The following is a 19,313-nucleotide window of genomic DNA, read 5'->3' on the forward strand; positions in this document are numbered from 1 at the left end:
CAGGCAGCTGGTACCCAAAAATGGAAACAAATAAACCAGAAATATTAACAAAGCTGGGAACAATAGTGGTGTAGTTCCTGCTTCACTTCTGCACAGATTCCAAAGGGTTTGTGTAGGGATACTGGAAAAATAAAGAGCCAGAATTTCTCTGAACATTTCAGTTCACGACACCTTTTGTGTGTGTCTACTCTGGGATTAAGTTTTGACTTAGGAAACATGCTGTTTGCGTCTTCTGTGAGCTTACTTTAAAGCCTAACCTCGAAGTCTGCCCAGATGTAGCTTCTGTAAGGAAAAGAGCCTGAGGTTTGGCAGTTTAACTTTCACAAAGGCTTACCAACAGGATCTGGAAAATGTTTATCAGACAGCAAATTGTAATCTTCTTCTAAAGTCAGTACTTTGCCTCCTGCAGGAACAATATGATGTTTAGGGCTGAGTCCTTTCTGGTAGGCCTGGAAAATCACGATAGAGGGAGTCAAAAATTGAGATTTAAGGACAGAGAAAGCATAAACTACTCATTTACAAAGCATAAACATTTACAAAGCTAATGCACGCATTTCTCAAATGAAAAGGTTTTCGTCAGGCTGAATTTGAGATATACTCACTGGACATGTCAAGTCTAAAACATTTTTAAGTAAAAAACGTATTTAGAAAAGATCTTTCAAAGCTCATCAACCCCAGTGAAGAGTCAGGGACAGAAGGGAAGAGGAAAGGATTGGATTTTCTGCTAAGCTACACTTGTTTGATTTGTCAGCCAGGACTCGTTTGACCACAGCAGCTGCCAAACAGAAGTCTTCACTGTAGCCTGACTGATGCAACATAAAAATTTCTATTTAAAACTCAACAGTAGAAACCAGTTGATGTATTATAATCACATACAAAAAAGAAGCCTTCTGTGATATGCAAAGGTTCAAAGTGCTGTCTAAGTGATTTGCTATGTTTTGCAAATGTCTGTGGCCAATAAAAGGTACTTCAGCAGACCCCCAGGCATCCCTGTGAAGTTTCCAGCCAAGGCTGCAAGGCTGGAGCAGCCTTTCTGGGACATTTCATCTATTGCTAGAAGAAAGGCACTTACAGCAACAAATTCCTCAGATCTCAGTCTCTTGGGGAGCGTTGAAGAACATAACAGGAAGAAACATTTACCTCTTTGGTCTCAAAGCAATCCACAGTGTAGTCATTTTTGATAACAACATATCTGTCCTTCCACTTCTTCACATCCTCAGCAAAATGCAACACCTCTGTTTCATATAAGACAGTCCCAGCTTCTGACTTGGGCTACAAAGAAAATTTTCTAGATTTGAAAGGATTCTGGGTCATTTTGAAATTTTATTTCTACATTTCTGTAAGATTGCTATGAGGGTTTTTGAGCCTTCAAACACAACTGGAAGCAATACACATCTGTTTGAATCAGACAGATCTTACAGAAGTAACCAAATTCTTGCATCTCGCGGTGAAGAGGAAGCAGAGAAGCTCTGCCTTTTAACACCACTTCCAGATTTCTGAGGCAGAGAAATTCAGAAGGGGAAATGGGCACAACCTGGAACACAGGAAGTTCCATAAGAACATGAGAAAGAACTTCTTTACCATGAAGGTGACTGGAACAGGCTGCCCAAAGAGTTGGTGGAGTTTCGTTCCCAGGAGATATTCAAAACCCATCTGGATGCTTTCCTGTGCAACCTACTGTAAGGAGCCTCCTTTATCAGAGGGGTTGAACTTGATCATCTCCAGAAGTCCCTTCCAACCCCTATGGTTCTGTGATTCTGTGATCTTTCAGTTGATGTGCTGAATATAAGATAGCTTATAGTTCATTATCTCTTACTTTCCACTATGTACAAAAAATATTTTGTTGGTGCAGCATTATTTATAGCATTATTTATTATGAAACAGTGGATTATTTCACACTTCTTTGTAACGCTTTTGCACATGTGATCTTATAACTAGCATGCATTTCTTTGAAAGATGCTGCTTTCCTCTTATGCCACCTTCTGCACCCAACCTCACTGCTTTTCTCTGCATTTCAAGAGCATCAGAAATCCATGATTTTTAACACAGTCAAAAATTAGACTTGTATTTGCATGGAATCATCATAGAATCACAGAAAGGCTTGGGTTGCAAGAGACCTTTGAGATCTTCTAGTTCCAAGCCCCTGCTTATAGAAATACTTCCCACCAGGTTGCTCACAACCCCATCCAGCCTGGCCCTGAATGCCTCCAGGGAGAGGGCTTCCACAACCTCCCTGGGCAACCTGTTCCAGGGTCTCACCGTCCTCACAGTAAAGAATTTCTTCCTAACATCTAGTCTAAATGTACCTTCTTCCAGTTAAAGCCATTTCCCCTCATCCTGTAATAGACATGCCCTCATAAAAAGTCCCTCCCCAAATAATTTTCATTATATTAAAGCATTAAAACTCTGTGGCTTTATATATGGAAATGTCTAAGAAACTTTGTAAGTATTTCAGGCTTGATTTTTAGAAGCTCTGAGTATCTGTATTGCCCATCAACTTTACTTAAGGGGATTCAACTCTGGAAAAAAACAAGAAAACCAAGTCCAGCTGGTAGCTGATACACTTCCAGTTCATGTTTTTCATATATTACAACTACTAAATGGCTTATTTAAATAGTTTTCACATGAATTATTTCACGAAGGAGAGCAAAGCTGTAGGCAGCTTCAGGCTGGGGCCAGGCTTACGTGTCCTCCTACCCTGGTTTTCAGGAACTGGGACTGGGAATTGCGGTGCTGCTCCAGCTCATCCTGCACGTGCTTGCAGAAAGCCACGGCGTACTGGCGTTTGTAGTGTGGGCTGAAGTTTTTGATGATAGCCTCTGTTTTTCCTGAAGGAGAAATAAAGATGAATTATATTCAATATACACTAACTCAGAAGCTGTAACGCAGAACCAAAACAGTTTTTACCACCAACTCAAAATATTGCCCAACTGCACCTACGGCCACCTGCTGCCTAGCAGGTCAGGGAACCCTCATGGATGCATTCAGCTGCTGAGATACCACAAGTACAGATTTTGCTCATTCCAGAAGTGACTGAAATGGGCAAAACACATCCCAAGTACATTACTTTAAAAACAGGCATCTTTGACTCTCCCACAGACATACTGCCATGGAGCAGTGAACGCCTGCAAGCTGATAAGCTTCTCAGAGAAACATAATCACAAGTGGTAGTGGGTAGTGTTTACATACTGGATAGTGTTTAGACACGCTAGCCAATTTTATCACATAATCAGATTATAAAGCTGACTCAAAACTCTTGCAAATGATGTTTTCTAGGCTTGGGTACAGAAGTCCCTTCTTTGTTTTACTGTAAACAGACATTTAGCCCCACTGCGTGGAATGCTCATCTTGTATTGTCTTGTTATGATCGAGATCTCATCAGTAGCAATAACAGCAATAAACACATCTGAGGGTCTCATTTCTGGGAATCTTACAGCAATTTACAAGTAATTAACACATTAACCCTAGCAAAGAAATAATAATGCTTTGCAAACAGGGAAGCAAAGCAAGAAGTTAAAGCCATGTGTTCGTATGCAAACCAAAGAGTGAGCAGCAACACAAAAACCAGAACCTGGACTATGACCGAGATTTCTGGAGGAGCAGAAATGTCGTTGTTCACACAAAAATAAAAGTCTCCTGGCGAGTCAGACAGCTGCATCTCTCAGCTTGGTGACAGCACAGGTGTTCCAGGTACACCAGCACAGCAGCTCAGAGATGGGCTGGAGCCTCACCCTCCAGCATCTGCAGGTCTGCTGCCTTCACATCAACCTGAAGCCACACCCTGACCCTGTTCCGCCCCACAGACTGACCTGTGGGACAGACCAAGTCACCAGCATGGACTCCAATCCTCCAGTTTCGAGTGATCATATTTCTACTGATTACAGGATAATAGCAGGACACTGGTGTTACCAAAGCACAGAATCCTTGCCTGCAGATTATATTGCTCCAGGCAGAGGCACCAGCTTCTCCAAATGAGTCAAAGCTTTTTCTTCTGGAAGTGGACAGACACAGCTTGCAGAAGGATGCTGCTGGCCCCAGCCCCAGTGGAGTTTTCTGCTCAGGCCTCTGGCAGGGCTGTCCCTGCTTGCCACCACAGGGATTTCATTCCCCTGTCTTGTAGCAGTCTGCCACTGTGGGCTGGGGATGCTGGACCTCATTTGCCTCTGCAAGCGGCTGCTGCCTGCATCCTGCAGTAAAAACCTGCAGAGGAAATGGGACAAGGAAAAAGTTCTGGTGCTAGAATAACAGCCAACAATCAAAGGAAATACCTGTAGTTTTGGCAAAGTCCTTCAGTTAGGCTAAACTGGCTCAGAAGGGCGATTCCTCAGCATAAACATTTCTTAGATCAGCTTCAAATATCACAACCCAAAAGGGAACTGTGCCATTCACGATACATATAGTAAAATTTGTGGCCTTAATGCAACTCTTCCATGCAGACTACCATCAATCAAAGTAACAAATCAAAGAGCAAATGTTTCATGCTGTTTGTTCCAGCCTTGGCACTAATTTTTCAGTGAGGAGGAAAGTTTTTTTGATGGGGATGTGAATGCCATATGAACTGCAGGAGGACCCGAGGCTGCAGCACTGGGAGCAGCAGGAGCTGTGGGCGGGGGGAGCAGCAGAGCTTTGGGGCATTGTTTGCTGATGGATCTCTTAAAGATTTTGGTTTGCAGAAGATAAAAATACTCTATCGGAAAATAAACATGATGGGAACAGCAATGAGTAATAGAAACTTCCCATGAAATGATAACATGGGGCAACTCGAGATAGAATACTCCAGGGCAGTTCAAAAATGAGTTCCCCTAATTCTTTTCCAAATTTAGTATGGCTCTCTCAGTCAGAGCTGTTTATATGAAGCAAAGCCAGCTTTCCCTCTTGGTTGGTCTGGCAACAGCGCAGCTTCAGCCTGTGTAAATGTGGTAGCAGAAGGACTGCATGATATATGACCATCTCCAGCAGAAACCTGCACGCAACCAAAATTACAACCAGGAGAAACAGAGGAGTGATGGAGGTAGAAGGATTTTTGTCCAAGGGTCTGCACATGCAGATGTTTGCCCTTTGCTGAGGACCTGGAATACAAAATAAGCTTTCCTAATGCTTCATGCTGCATCTCCTGTTTTACAGAATCCTGCATGCACCTGATCCCAAAAGTTTAGCCCAAGTTACGACGTGTGTTCTAAGGGCAAAATGAATGTCATTGCACTAAGCCACAGGAGGCACCTGCCAGCTGCCCCACTGGAAACAAGACCACCTCCACGGGCCTACAGGAGCTGCTCACCACATTGAGCCACTTACAGTCAAGGAGTGGCAGAGGGGAGGACTTGCCATCGCTGCCCCTCAGCCCCTGGCCAGCACCTCTCCTCCTCACAGCACAACCACTCACACTCAGCAGTGTGCAAACGGGGCCCTAAGAAATACCACCACAAATGATCTGGATCTCTTTGGAGAGCCGAGGGATTTATCTTCTTACAGCACCGAAGCCCTCTGGAATATATACTTAGTATCCCCAGGGACACGAACTGCAAAAAGCCTCAGTTTATTTCCTTTATTAAAAGCAAACCCTAGACAAAATAAAACCTAAGAGAAACAATAAGCATTATACGTGGTGAATGCCAGCACTTCAATCAAGCAAGTGTGAAGTGCTGAGACAGAGCAGGGAACAAAGGGCATTTTGGATGGGGCTGTGAATGGGGACATTGTCCTTGTGCTTCTTCATGAGCCCTGGAGGAAGGCTGCCAGGAGGAAATACCCAAAGCTCAGTGCGATGTACCCACGCTCACCAGCTCGGAGTGCAGCGCAGGCTGTACACTCTGCCCACTGTAACTTAACAGTACTCAGAGAGTTCAGAAGAAAGCTGCTAACCATACATACATTTACACATATGCAAATTAAAAAAGACCAACAACATACAGTCTTCTAGCCCTCCAGGATAGCAGTGAAATGAGCTAAGAAAATAACTTCAGACTTCACCTCATGGGACAATTCCATCTCAAATCCAAGATAAACGCAAACTTCGACTGAGATAATGTCTCAAGCTTGTGATGCTTTACTTGAGCCTTTACTTGATGCTTTCACTTGGCAAAGCTGGATTTCAGTCTTGGCAGCTCTGAAATGTGCTGGATGCTTGCTGTGAGGAGGGAGAAACAGCCTCTGCTTCTGTGGCCCTGCAATACCATGTTCACCATCACCTATTAAATACATCTGAGAAACAGAAAATCCATGGAAGTGATCATCAAACCCTCAAACAGTTATCACCTTCCAGCACTCAGGGATACATAGTAATGCAGTGAGCATTATCCGTGATTCCCTCTTTTCTATGGTTCTTCTTGTATAGCACTCATGGCAACACCAAGAAACTGCAGCAAGCATATGCTCCCGGGCTTCATCCTGCATGTAAAGGGAGGCAACACACAATACTCTGCTGCTGAAAGCATAGCTTGGTTTGGTCTTAATTTACAGAAGCAGTATTCTGATTGTTCATGATGCCTTAATACCTGTTATGAAGAAATGAGATGGCAGACACTCCTGATGTCTGCAAATCCTGAGTTCTGCTTTGGGTGAACCACCTCTCTTGCTTGCACAGGCAAAACAAGAAGCTGCCCAATGGAGTGTCCTCTGTGCAGACACGCTAAATGAGCTGCTTGTGCCCGATAAAATACAGAAAGCCATTATTTACTCTCAGTCTTGTTTTGTGCTGATGGAGACTACTCTTATTAAAAACTCACAACGCCGCAAGCAAACCTGTGTGCGTACCTCTCCCTCAGTGACCCATCTGGAATGCAGATGCTGAACTGCAAGGGTAACATTCCACTTAGCCATCCAAAACTAAAGTCATAGGATGTAATAATACATCAGATCATCATCTTATCCTCAACTCCTTGTGTGCTTAGCCCATGTTTTCTGTAGGAAGATGTTCAAGTCAATATGGTGCTCTTTAAAAAACAGATTTCTTCGCCACTCTGTCCATTGAGGTTATGGGTGTGGAAGCTGTGCTCCACCAAAACCGGAGCTCCTCTCTCTGGGCAGGCTAAGCAAACAAGCGTGCAAGCGCGCACAGATCTGATCCATGGCAAAGGAGGAGCCAAAAATAACAAAAATTCAGGCTCACAGCTCTCCCTTTCTACTATTTTACTCGAGTACTTGGCTTTTAACTGAGTGCTCTGTAACATACAGCAGGATTTTATACTGAGTTGCATAGATTTCAATAGGCTTATACACCTGTAAGAGTCTTCTCATGCAACTTCATGAGTATTTCATACCTCAGAGACATGGCCAAGTGACTCAGGCCTGGTGGCTTTACAAAAAGGTTTTGTTCAGCTAATGGCATGAGAAGCCTGTGATTTAACTGTGATTCTGCTCTTCCTAAACACCATCTCATTAGCAAAAAATACAGAGCAAGTTATAGAGCAGTAACCCTGCTTACACACAGATAACCTCCTGTGTCCTGCTCAGAGGCTCATTCCTACAGACATGCTCCATTCCTCCCTCCCAGACCAAGATGAAGAAAGTTATTCCCAGAAAATTCATGGACAGGATTACCACGCCTTTGATCTACAGCTAAAACCACCACTATACTAACAGCCCATCTTTGGTAGAGTCACAGATGTCTACAAATACCTGAAACTCTCTGGAGGTTACTTTCATTACCATCGTGTTGTTTTGATGTCACACCTCCCACCTCTCCCAAGAAGCATCTGAGTCTCTCCATTGCATGTTACAAGTGTATTTCTTACAAGGGCAGCTGCTGTAAGGTAGAGGTGCCCAGGGAAGTTGATTTTAGCATCAATCTTCAGTACTAAAACAAGAGGCTATTGTGGCGAGACACACGGGACAAAGGATATTGGCTCCTCCAGGACTCCTGACCTGCGAGAGCTGTGTTGAACCAGGAGCTCTGCAACACCCTAGCACCAAGTCACTCTTTAGGGCAGAAATAACATTTCACAAAGTGCCTTTGCACCTCTGTCAGATTTAAGAAAAACATAATTATCATGAGTTACATAAAGGCCAAGGCCTGTGGGTAATCTGTCAGAAACAAAGCAGACACGAGCCAAGATTTGATTAACGCTGTGTCAGAGGAGCTTATCACTGAAGCTGTTGAAATCTATCCTTTGCTGGGAGTGGGGTTAGAAGCAGAGATGTTCCTCCTAAAAAAACACAACACGTGGTCAAATTCAACACGAATGAGGTCTGATGGTCCTGTATTTATAGGCTTATTTCGCAGCACCAGCAGGGCACTTAACAAAACGTATGAACCCAAACTAGCTCCTGGGGGCCACAAGAACCTCAAATATGCTTTGAACTAAACTAATCTGGTGAAGGTTGGTGGTTTCAAAGCCTTTTTTCTGTGGTGCTTTTTTTTTTTTTGTCTGAAGTATTTTTTAACCTGTACAAGCTACAGGCTTAACCCTTAAGAGGACATCAATCATGTCTTGAGCAGCTTTCTCCAGTCCAGACCTCAGCAGTGCATTACACGTCCCTAGGAAACATTCTGGTACAAGTACCATGACATTTAAACAGCTTTCTGAAAACACAAGCCAGTACTGCATCACCCTTTAAATCAGGATGATGTGATCCCTTTCCCTCCCTCCGTGTGACAGGCATTGCAGTTACTTCACTGCCCAGCCATCTGCCAGATAAAGTAAAGATGCTCGTGGTGAAGGAACAGACAACAGAAATAATCACCCTCAAATCACTACATATTTCTTCAATAGCAGTTAAGTAGCAATAGTTCCCCTCTCCTTGCTATTCTCCTCACAGAATTGCAAGATGTTTTATTCTCCTTTACTTCCACATATGCTGAAAATGAACAAACATCATGGACTGCAAAGGACAATGTCTCAGCTTATTCTATGTGCAAAAAAAATGTAAAAAACATTTCAGGATTCATCTCTGACCTAAATTAAACACTGGCCTCAAAGTACAGACATTTATGTTTGGATGGCTTCTGCAGCACCACAGCCCAGTGTTCCCATCTCCAATTCAGGAGCTGCAGGAGTCCTTCTGTTGCAGCCTCTCGAGCACCCTCCTCTTGCTGTCTTTTGACATGCTGCTTTCTCAGTAAACAGTTGTTTTTAAAATTGGATCTCTGGTAGAGCTTCACAGGAAATCACTTTGAGTCAAAACCACACGGACAGTCGCACTACAAACTTTATCAAGCTGAGAGGGGAAATGTAACAGACGTGCATCTCACCCAGCAACAGAGAGAAGTGGTCATCCCCACCAGCTGACAACACAGGCTGTCATGGACAAGAAGAACTTCTTGTGGAAACCAAGAACCAATGTACAGGTTCTTCTATCTTTACTAAAAAGAACAAACTGAAAATATATATGACACTACTGATAGTGATGGCAGTAAAGATGCAACTTCAGGAATTTTGTTCGTGTGCAAGACAAAAACATGGTTACACAGCACTGCAGTGTGAGGCGAAGCTTCAGTATCCCAGAAGACATACTGCAAAAGGTATTTTCATCATATCATATATCCACAAGCACACCCAATGCTGCAGAACAGTGGCTAATGTGGCTCAATGGTTTTCTGCCAGAAAATGAATCAGCAGACAAATAAATGCTTCTCAGTTATGGCATTTCCAAGAGATATTTCCCAATGTCTGATGAATCTGTGCCTCAGCTAAGGGAAACCAGACCAGTTCTCCTTGCTGATAGTTCATTCTCCTGTTTAGAAAAGTAAAGCTCTTAAATACAGTTGCTAAATCTTTAGAAAGAAATTGATTTTAAAAAAAAAAAAAAAAAAGATGCTATGAAAGATACTGTATTCATGATTTGAAAGAAAAACTTCCAAGTATTCTATAGAACGTGTTCCATGCAATAGAAGTCACCCCGTTTACAAAGAAACCCTTCTCTGCTTCTCTGAGGAAGACAATATCCTCCATCAAAAGTACAGCAATTCACTGAATCCTTAATTCCGCACAAAAGACTCCTTCCCACTGCTGTAAGAGAGCAGCAGCCAGTGCTGGCAGTCCAATACAAAAGTGTGTAACCATTGCACAGACCTGCTCACCAAACCACATCTGCAACAGTCCCTCTCGGAGTGTTACAGATGGGAGAAGAGGAAAATTGCAGCTCCGCAATGCACAAAGGCCTCCCAGCAAGCTTTACAGTCCATGTTAGTTTAGAAATACCACTGTGGTTCACAGGAGGGGAAGGTGTGCTGATGTACTCAGCTGAACACAGGAGACCAGGAATGCTTCAGAAAGCATTGTGTGAATGAGTACTTCTGGTTTTCTTTACTCACACCTTACTCACGGCACAGCTGTGCTGCCTCAGGCTCAGCTCGGTTAGGTCCATCCCTGAACTGGGTGCAGAGGGAACAGAATTGGCTTCAGTGGAGTGAAAGAAGCTTTCCCTTCCCTCACAAAGCCATTGCAGCTGCTCCAGCAGCCCCTGCTAAACAGTCCAGGGACAATCCATTGGCAGAAGCTGACAAAACAAGACAAAAAGATGTGAAAAGAAAAGAGAGAACAGCAAACAGAAGACAAGAGATGGCCCTTAGGCTGTCTGAGCCTTCTGCGCATGGGAAGACCTGCTGGTGGCCTCCTTTTCCCTTTCTGCTCTCACACAAAATTGAGCAAGACCATATTCAAGAGCCCAGTATTTCCAAAGCACGGGAATTTAACAAAAACAAACAAACCAACCAAACAAAAAAAAAAAAAAACAAAACGAACCAACCAAAAAGAAGAACCATGTTTGGGAAGAATTCGATGTAAAAATAACAGAGGACAAATATAAAGCAACACCTTTATCTCACAGCCGCTCTGAGTTTTGAGGCCTAATTAGTCTTTGTCCCAGCAAACCGTTGAGAAGCATTTATTTTCTTTCTCAGAGTCCTATTTTTAGCCATAGCTCAGAGAAACGCCGGAGCCCCGCTGAGCGTCTGCCTGCAGCTCCCAGCCGGACATGGGGCTGCCTGCTGCGATGGGATGGCCATGGCAGGCAGGCGGCCCCCAGGTGGAGTCTCCAAGCTGTCTTCTTTCCTTCACTAAACCCCCACTTCTATAGGGTGGAAGAAAGTTCAGACGGGTTACCGTCCGGCCGCTTGACACTTTGCCAAGTGTCATACATTATTCTTCTCTCGCCTGGACACATTTCAGCTTCTTCAGCGTTCATGAAAGCATCCCTGAGAAGACGATGTGCTGAGTGCCGCTGTTTGTTTGTACAACTTCAGAGAAGATTTCCCAGGAAGAAGTGATAGTCAGCTATTGTATCTCTCACTGAACCTGCGTTTGAGTCTCCTCGTCTGCTCGGTTCACCCGCCTCATAATTTCAATGCTCCTTCCTTTTTTTTTTCTTTTTTCTTTTTTTAAATTGCCTCATTTCCTCTCCATTCATCTCCTACATTCAGAAGGGCTTGTGACAACACAACACGTCTTGAAAGGAAAAAAACAAATCAAAACCACCTTCTTCCAGCTCTATGTTTGTACAGTAGGACCACATGAACTTCCAGGCTTGGAAAAACAGCTGGGCAAGTTATTAATAAACAGAGGAAATTCATTCCCAAGGATTTATTTGGGAATGGTTTGGCAGGTGAGTGCTCTCCTGCGAATTCACAGTAAGCCTGCAACCCTTGGGGTTTAGCACAACCTCCATGAACAGCCAAACCAAAAGCACTTGTTTGCATGCCACCACAGCCTGTGGCAATGCATGCATCCACACATACAGCATGTTCAGGTGAAGCTGCACGACAAGAATGTGTTAAAATGGCCTGGTTTCTTATCTACAGCAATCTTCGATGGTGATGCCTCAATCAGTGCTTTAACAGACTGCCTTCATTGCTCTTGCTTTTGTCTGATCAATGGTACAGCTCTGGTTTCAGAAGGCGTAGCCCTTCCATCATGGGACTCTGTAAATCTCTCCTGTATCAACCCCACCTGGGCTACTATCCACATGGGTACTTCTCCTCTTGCAGAAGAATATGGTCCTCTATTTTGTTTCTCCACATCAGCCTTTCTGTGTTTTGCAAAAGGTTTTACTTAAAGGACTCAAAACAAACAAACAAACAAACAAAAAAAACAGCCCTAAGAATGCCATCTGCAAGAGCTGATAAAAACTAAAAAAAAAAAAAAAAGCTTTTTTTTTTGTGTGTGTGATAAGAGTTTTATCTGGAAAGTTGACATACATCAGATTAAATTTTCATTTTCTGAATGCAGAAGTAATCACTTGCAATGCTACTCCAAACATATTTAGCTCCTGTCTACTGAACTGCAGTGCAAGTGCACAGTCACAGCTCATTTTACCAGGGAGGCAGCCAGGCGGGGAGGCTCATTTACAGACCACAGCTGGGGACAAAGATACTGAAGGCACCTTTGACAGCAACAGGGTCACAGAATGTTTACACTGGTGCAAGTCTTCAGAACAAGAACTGGATTTGGGTCACTACAAACAACTACGGTTATGTGGATATACTTTGAAACTTCAAAATTATACAGCATGTTTTTCACCCTGTCTTTCCCCAGAATCTTCAGTCAGGTTACTGCAAAACATAGAAGAGGGTCTGTGAGAATGTCCAGTTTTTTTCTCCAACCCCTGTAGGGCCACTCTGCAAAAACTGGCCATGAGCCCCTGTCAGTGCCCAGTATCCACAAGCAGCCTTATTTTGATTTTCATCTAAACCTGAACTCTTCCAACAGCTGCTGGCATCACATTTCAAGTCAGGTTTAAGTTCTCTGATGGTAGTTTAAAATCAGGCTGCATCTTCTGCCTCTTTCCCTGGGTAACCTAATGAGGCTCAACAAAGCAAAACACAAAGTTTTGCACTTGGGTTGAGGTAATCTCAGAATGTATACAGCCTGAGAAAACTCCTTGAGAACAGCTCTGCTAAGAAGGACGTAGGGGTCCCAGTAGATGAAAAACTTAACATGAACTAGCAATGAGCACCAGCAGCCCAGAAGGCCAATGGTATCCTTGGGTGCATGAAAGAGGGGTGGCCAGCAGGGCAAGGGAGGTGACTGTCCTCCTCTGTTCTGCCCTTCTGAGGTCCCATCTGGAGTACTGCGTCCATGCCTGGAATCCCCAGCATAGGAAAGATGTGGAGCTTTTGTAGAGGGTCCAGTGGAGGGCCATGAAGATGATCAGAGGGCTGGAGCACCTCTCCTGTGAAGGCAAACCAGAGTTGGGCTTGTTCAATTTTGAGATGAGAAGGCCACGGGGAGACTTCATTATGGCCTTCCAATATTTAAAGAGAGATTATAAACAGGAAGAAAATAAAACTTTTTACACAGGTAGATGGTCATAGGAAGGAGGGAAGGCTTTAAACTAAGCGATGGGAGATTTAGATTAGATGTAAGTTTTTTACTGAGAGTGGTGAAGCACTGGAACAGGCTGCCCAGAGGCTGTGGATGCCCCATCCCTGGAGATATTTAAGGCCAGGTTGCCCTGGAAAACCTGATCTAGTACCCGATCAACTGATCGGCAATCCTGCCTGCAGCAGGGGCTTGAACCCTGATAATCCTTGAAGTCCCTTCCAAACCAAGCCATTCTATGGTTAAGAAAAACTCATTCTCCAGAGAGTAGTCAGGCACTGGCACAAGCTGCCCAGGGAGGTGCTTGAGTCACCATCCCTGGAGGTGCTCAAGAAATGTGCACATGTGGTACAGAGGAACATGGGTTAGTGGCCAGCACTGGTGGTAGGTGGACAGTTGGGCTAGATGATCTTAAGAGGTTTTTTCCAACATTAATGATCCTATGATTCTTGAGAAACAAATAAAGGGAAAGCCACATCAATCCATTTTCCATTTTCATTTGGGATTCACACCCCAGTGACACTGTATCACAGGATAAGCAATTCATTTCTATGATGTGTTCTCCTACCTAATAGCATCCAGCATGACTTCAAAACACTCCCACACGTTTCTGAATCTACATACTTTGGAAACTCCATCCCCCTATCATTACTCCAAAAGACCTCTTCATTTCTCTGCTGCCATGCAATCATCTCTTCTGACCAGTCATGCAGTAACAAAACTTTGTACATTGAGGCGTCACTTCTTCACTATTCACCCTTTCAAGCACTGCTGAGCAAGTGTTTCACCAAGAGTTTCACCATCAGTTTTGCATAAAGCCAGCAGATTTATACAAATAAGCCAGCTCTTGGTTAATCAAAAAGCAGAACAGTAAAAAGGAACACTGAATGAGAGTAACAGGCTGGGAATTTTGGAAAAGTTTTTCATAAAAAAAATGCTACTATGATTCATAAGTTTTTCATATTTACAGTGCACAAGCATCGCCACCAGGAGAGAAAGTGTTAAAAATGTGCACTACATGGTCTCAGGTAGAATATTCTGGCTCCTAAAGTTTGGCTTTACAGTGAGTTACAATTTTCTTGCACATCTCATGAATTCAGAGGTTAGCACAACAAAACTCAGGCCTCAGATCTAGCATAAAGGTTTCCAGTTTTGATGCATGTCCCTCTCTCAAAACGTGAGCTTGAGGCAACAACTGCTAACTACAGTCTAGAAGATACAAGGCTCCTTACAACCTCTTTTGAATCAGTATCAAGTTCAAGTCCTTTTATCATGATTCTTTCACTTTCAGAAGTGCCTCTGTCACTAAAATGATAATACATGTGGTGAAGATCCAACGATTTGTTGGGAAATTACTTGAGTGCCATCAGTGTGACACAACTCCTTGTGTCTGTGGAACTGCTGGGATGCCACTGATCTCCTGTGTGCTGACTACCTCTAGATCCAAGCCAAATAATTAAACGCCCAATCATAGGATCACAGAATCACAGAATTCTTCAGGTTGGAAAAGACCTCAAAGATCATCAAGTCCAACCACAACCTAACCATACCACCCTAACTCTTACAACCCTCTGCTAAATCATGTCCCTGAGCACCACATCCAAACAGTTTTTAAATACATCCAGGGATGGTGACTCAACCGCCTCCCTGGGGAGCCTATTACAGTGCTTTACAACCCTTATGATGTTCTAATGTTTCAAATTTTTGCATGGATCTGTTAAGAGTATCTGCTTATCCTATCTCAGAAGAACCTTCTGTAGGAAATGCACGCATCAAAGCCTGTCTCATTCAAAGATGAACTAGCACAGAGCAACAGGAATATACCTGGAGCAGATAATCCAACCCTGGAATCCAGACTTAGCAGATAGCCTAGCATGCCTTTTCTGAGACACTCCTCATTTCCTAGGGCTCCTCTAACTGGCAAAATGCTGTATCTCAAAATTGAAAGAAAATACAGAATTACAGTACGTAAATAAACATTTAAGATAAAAAGTAGAACTGCTTCGCTAGCCAGCACTTGGTTTTGTGTTGTGTCTTTTTTCCTAAAGTTATTTAAATAAAAGTATTTTAAGTGTATTAGAACAGTCATTTTTTGCAAAACTGCTCTGGAAAGCTCATTTTTAAACATACATTCTTATTTGCTTGTCTACTGAATATAAATTGCATATCTTCTGGCAAACGTCTTATTCATCCCAGAATAATTACACATTAGAGAGATGCCTAATAAGCTAATCTTTAAACTCCAGAGATCTAAAAAGAGATCTCAAGGCATGTTTTATGAATATGGAATGGCGTCGGCTGACAAATATACGGCACAGTCCATATTATTGTGGTTGCAACCAAGAACCACATGAATCAGTATTATGGGCTGGTTTTGCATTATTTGAGATGACAGGACTTTTGAAGGAAAGCAAGAGCATGTTTTGAAACCATGAGAATCCACTATGAAGATCAAAGAATATTAGGCAAGCATTATGGTAAAGGAAAAACTATAACCAAAAGAACATAAGCATTTTATCAATAGCATGTACTTTACTGGAGGACTCTGTGAGGTTTTAAAAGTCAAACAGCTGCTATGAGAAGCAACAATGAACAGGAATATTTGAATTTACAACTAAAACTAAAAGAGGACAGAACTGACAAAGAAATATTTTCAGTTACCATAGCCATATTGTTTTAGACTTACATCAGACAAAAGCTATTTCAACAGGAAAACCTGTCTTAGCCAACAGCTGGAAAACTCATAGTCTTATTCTGGAAGGAAAGAGGACTTATTACTTTTTACAGATGTCTCCTTTCCCATCATCCAAAAGAAGCTGAAGTAATGAATAGAGAGATGGGCCCCATCTGACAGAGGGATTTCACATCCTCCCAAGACTGCGCACGCTCACGACTCTGGCAGCGATTCAGATGACACTACTGCATTTAATGATCGCAGAAACTCAACCTGGCCTTTGGTACAGCGTCTTCAAATTCAGCAGTCAATTTACAATTGGTTACATCCCTCTGAAAACTGCACGCACCCTCCAACAGCAGGACTGCAGACACCTCAGCTGTTGCAGGGACTGGGTCTCACCTTGATATGAATTTCAGTTCATGTTCACAGAACTGACACCTGCTGATGCCAAGCCTTACCCAAAGAGTGCAGCAGCTTTGCAGCTGACCACACTTCCTGCTGCCTACATATTTCAGGCACGCTAAGGAAAAGCCACGCAGCAAGATTAATAACTGCCAAACCACAAGCTCTTGCTCTGAATTACCACATAGTGTTTACGCTCTTACCAACATATTGTGTTGCGCATTTCTGTGTTGGTAACAGCCCTGTGCTGTGGCACGGTGCCAGCCTGAGCCATCCCTGTTTGGTAGGGGATGTGCTGAGCAGCTTTGCGTTTTTGCACGTGTTGGGGAAGTCGGTGGCTGATTCAGATGGGCGCCTTCCTCCTTCATTCACTGCGGATCCAGCTCCTTTTTCCAGGCAGGCCCAGTGCTGCTCTCACTTGGCTGCTTTACTCCAGCTGCCAAGGGACTATCACAGACCATTCCAGCCCATGGTGCCCAACCTCTGCAGACAGAAGTCCTCTAAAGAAGCTCATTTTTCTTCGGACCTCGAGTGTGCAAGCAAACAGGACCTCGTTATGGGCCTGCTGGGTGCGCCTGCTCTCAGCATCTCCAACTCAAATCCAGGAGGAAGGAATTGAGGCAGTGGGAGGGAGCTATGAGCTACATGTATTCTTCCTTGTCGTCGTATCTTCTAAAGAAAGTCAATAACAAGGACAACCAAATTTACAAAGGAACTGCTCTAGTGAAATGCCCGTGGTCATTCCACCCAGCGGCACGGCAGCTACCACAAAACCAAGTGTGCATGTTGCAGCCATTCCATAAGGAAAACATACAGCATATAATTAAAATACTTAGCTCAGAAGGAATGAGAGAAATGAGAGCCAAATCCTATCGCTGGCCAAAAAATGCAGTGTGGCCCATGTAACAGACTGAAGTGCTGGGAGTGTTTATGCATTTGGGCTGAACGCACAGCAGACATCTGAAATGGCTTTGCATTTCCTTCCCTACTCTATTTGGAGGCACTTACAATTTAAAACATTACTCTGAGCTTTTAATATGATATCAAAAAAGACCTTGTTCCCTAAAATAAATGCCTTTCAAACAAAAATAATTCATTATGCATGAACAATTTTAATGGTTGGGAGTGACAGGGATTTTGACTTGAGATACCCTAATGACCTTATCAAGCATTATGCACCTAGAAGTGAAGTTAAATTAGGATTCAGGATTTCAAGATGCCTTGATTTCTGGATGCTAAACTGCATTAAATCCCACATGAACATCCTTCCATATTGCATCAGACTGGTTTTGATGAAGAGGCTGACAGAAGCAGCTATTAGCATCATCTTCTATTTAGTACTGATTCGATTCTACAGCTGAAAAAGTTATTGGATTTCCTAGAGATCAATTTCTTCTATTAAACATACTGTGAAGGCTGAATGGAGACTTTGGCACGGGATGTAAATACCTTCTGCATGTAGGTCAAGTGCCAGTGAAGCTCACGGAAACTGGGAGTGATGCCTATCCTATGGCCTTTCACCAGAATGCTCCAGAGCTCTTTCCAAAATGCAGTGTCTGATTTATGCCACAAGTTGAGTGAATGGACAAGGACGCTCTCCCAGACTGCCAGATTGCTTTGGATAGAACATTTTTTATTTCTGAGGTAAACAGAACATTTATTGTGTGTGATATTCAGACAGACATATGTGTATCCTTCACAGAAAGCACACTTGGATTCCTGTGTTGAATTCCCCTGGATTAAATCCTCCTGTGCAGCACACACAAGGTTCTTTGTAGGATTCCTGACAGTTTAGCAAGAAGGGTTTACCAAAAAAGATCCCAAACCAAGCTGGAACAACCAGTGGCTGCAGCCTAGCAAGGCTCCTGTGCACTGTGCAGGACTTGGTCATTTTGCGTTCTGCAAACGAGGGTCTCTGCAGCTCTGTGTGCTCCAGTGCCATGGAAAAATATGTTCAGCCCGTTGACTCTGGTAAATGATCTCCACTTCTGGCCTGGGAAAGCTGGCAGACTCCTAAAGAAAAATGCTGAGGAGTCACCCTGGGTCATGCATCTGCCCTGCTGGATGCACTCCCACACAACAGAGGGTGAACAGCCCACACTGTTGCACTACAGCAGCATCACCTTGATTACTTGAGTTGAATAATAGAACCATTAAAAGGTAGGAAAGATCACTAAGATCCTCAAGTCCAATCCCACCCCACCATGCCCACTAACCACGTCCTTCAGTGTCACACTTCCAGGGACAGTGACCCCACCACCTCCCTGGGCAGCCTGTGCCAGTGGCCAACCATGCTTTTTGAGACCAAAGTTTTCCTGAAATCCATCCAGAAATGTTCAGTCCTGCTCCCTCATGCATTCCACTGCAACTGCACAGCATCAGGTATCTGGACTTCAGTTTTCACCACTCCAACACCAGAGCTCTTTGCCTCTTGCCCTCTTCATGCTACAGCTGAAAGAAGGATAAAGGAACCTTGATTCCCTGCTTCTTGGCCATACCTGGAAAGCCCACTGCGTTATCAAGGATGGTAAAAACAGCAAGTAAATAACTACAGAACCTCAATTGTGTTTTAAAGCAAACGAAAACCAAGAACTCATGTCTCCAATGTGTCTTTTGTTCAGTCTGTCCCCTTCTATGTCTACTTGAAACGTAATGAAATGCATCATTAAGTTGTGTATGTATATACATACATCTATTTACAATACTTCTACCTCCCTTTGCACAAAGGATGAGAGGCCTTTCAGGAACAAATCAGGTTTCTGAGCAAAAATCATGTTAGCCATGCATAAGACTCTAACTGCAACCTGACTTCTTCCCCAAAAGCACCATAAAAGCCACCATCAAGTTGAACCACCTTACAATTGGGTGACACATTATACATCACAATATCTGGATATCTCCTTCCAGCTGTGCTGAACCTTCACAACTGCTGACACTGCACATCAGTCTTTTTGCTGCTGCTTCCTAGAAGACTGACA

At 43.4% G+C, this 19,313-nt stretch overlaps 1 protein-coding gene across 1 annotated transcript in view; it reads right to left on the bottom strand.

The window, feature by feature from the left end:
• NIBAN1 (niban apoptosis regulator 1) overlaps positions 1-19,313 on the bottom strand; it is a 60,383-nt gene that overhangs the window by 33,629 nt on the left and 7,441 nt on the right. The window contains exons 2-4 of the mRNA XM_048945842.1: positions 2,698-2,828; positions 1,141-1,272; positions 335-449 (exon numbers count right to left, since the gene is read on the bottom strand). Of these exons, the coding sequence (XP_048801799.1) occupies positions 335-449; positions 1,141-1,272; positions 2,698-2,828 (378 nt within the window). The remainder of the gene's footprint in view (positions 1-334; positions 450-1,140; positions 1,273-2,697; positions 2,829-19,313) is intronic.

This window comes from Lagopus muta, chromosome 5, assembly GCF_023343835.1.
Source record: "Lagopus muta isolate bLagMut1 chromosome 5, bLagMut1 primary, whole genome shotgun sequence".
NCBI classification, from domain to species: domain Eukaryota; kingdom Metazoa; phylum Chordata; class Aves; order Galliformes; family Phasianidae; genus Lagopus; species Lagopus muta.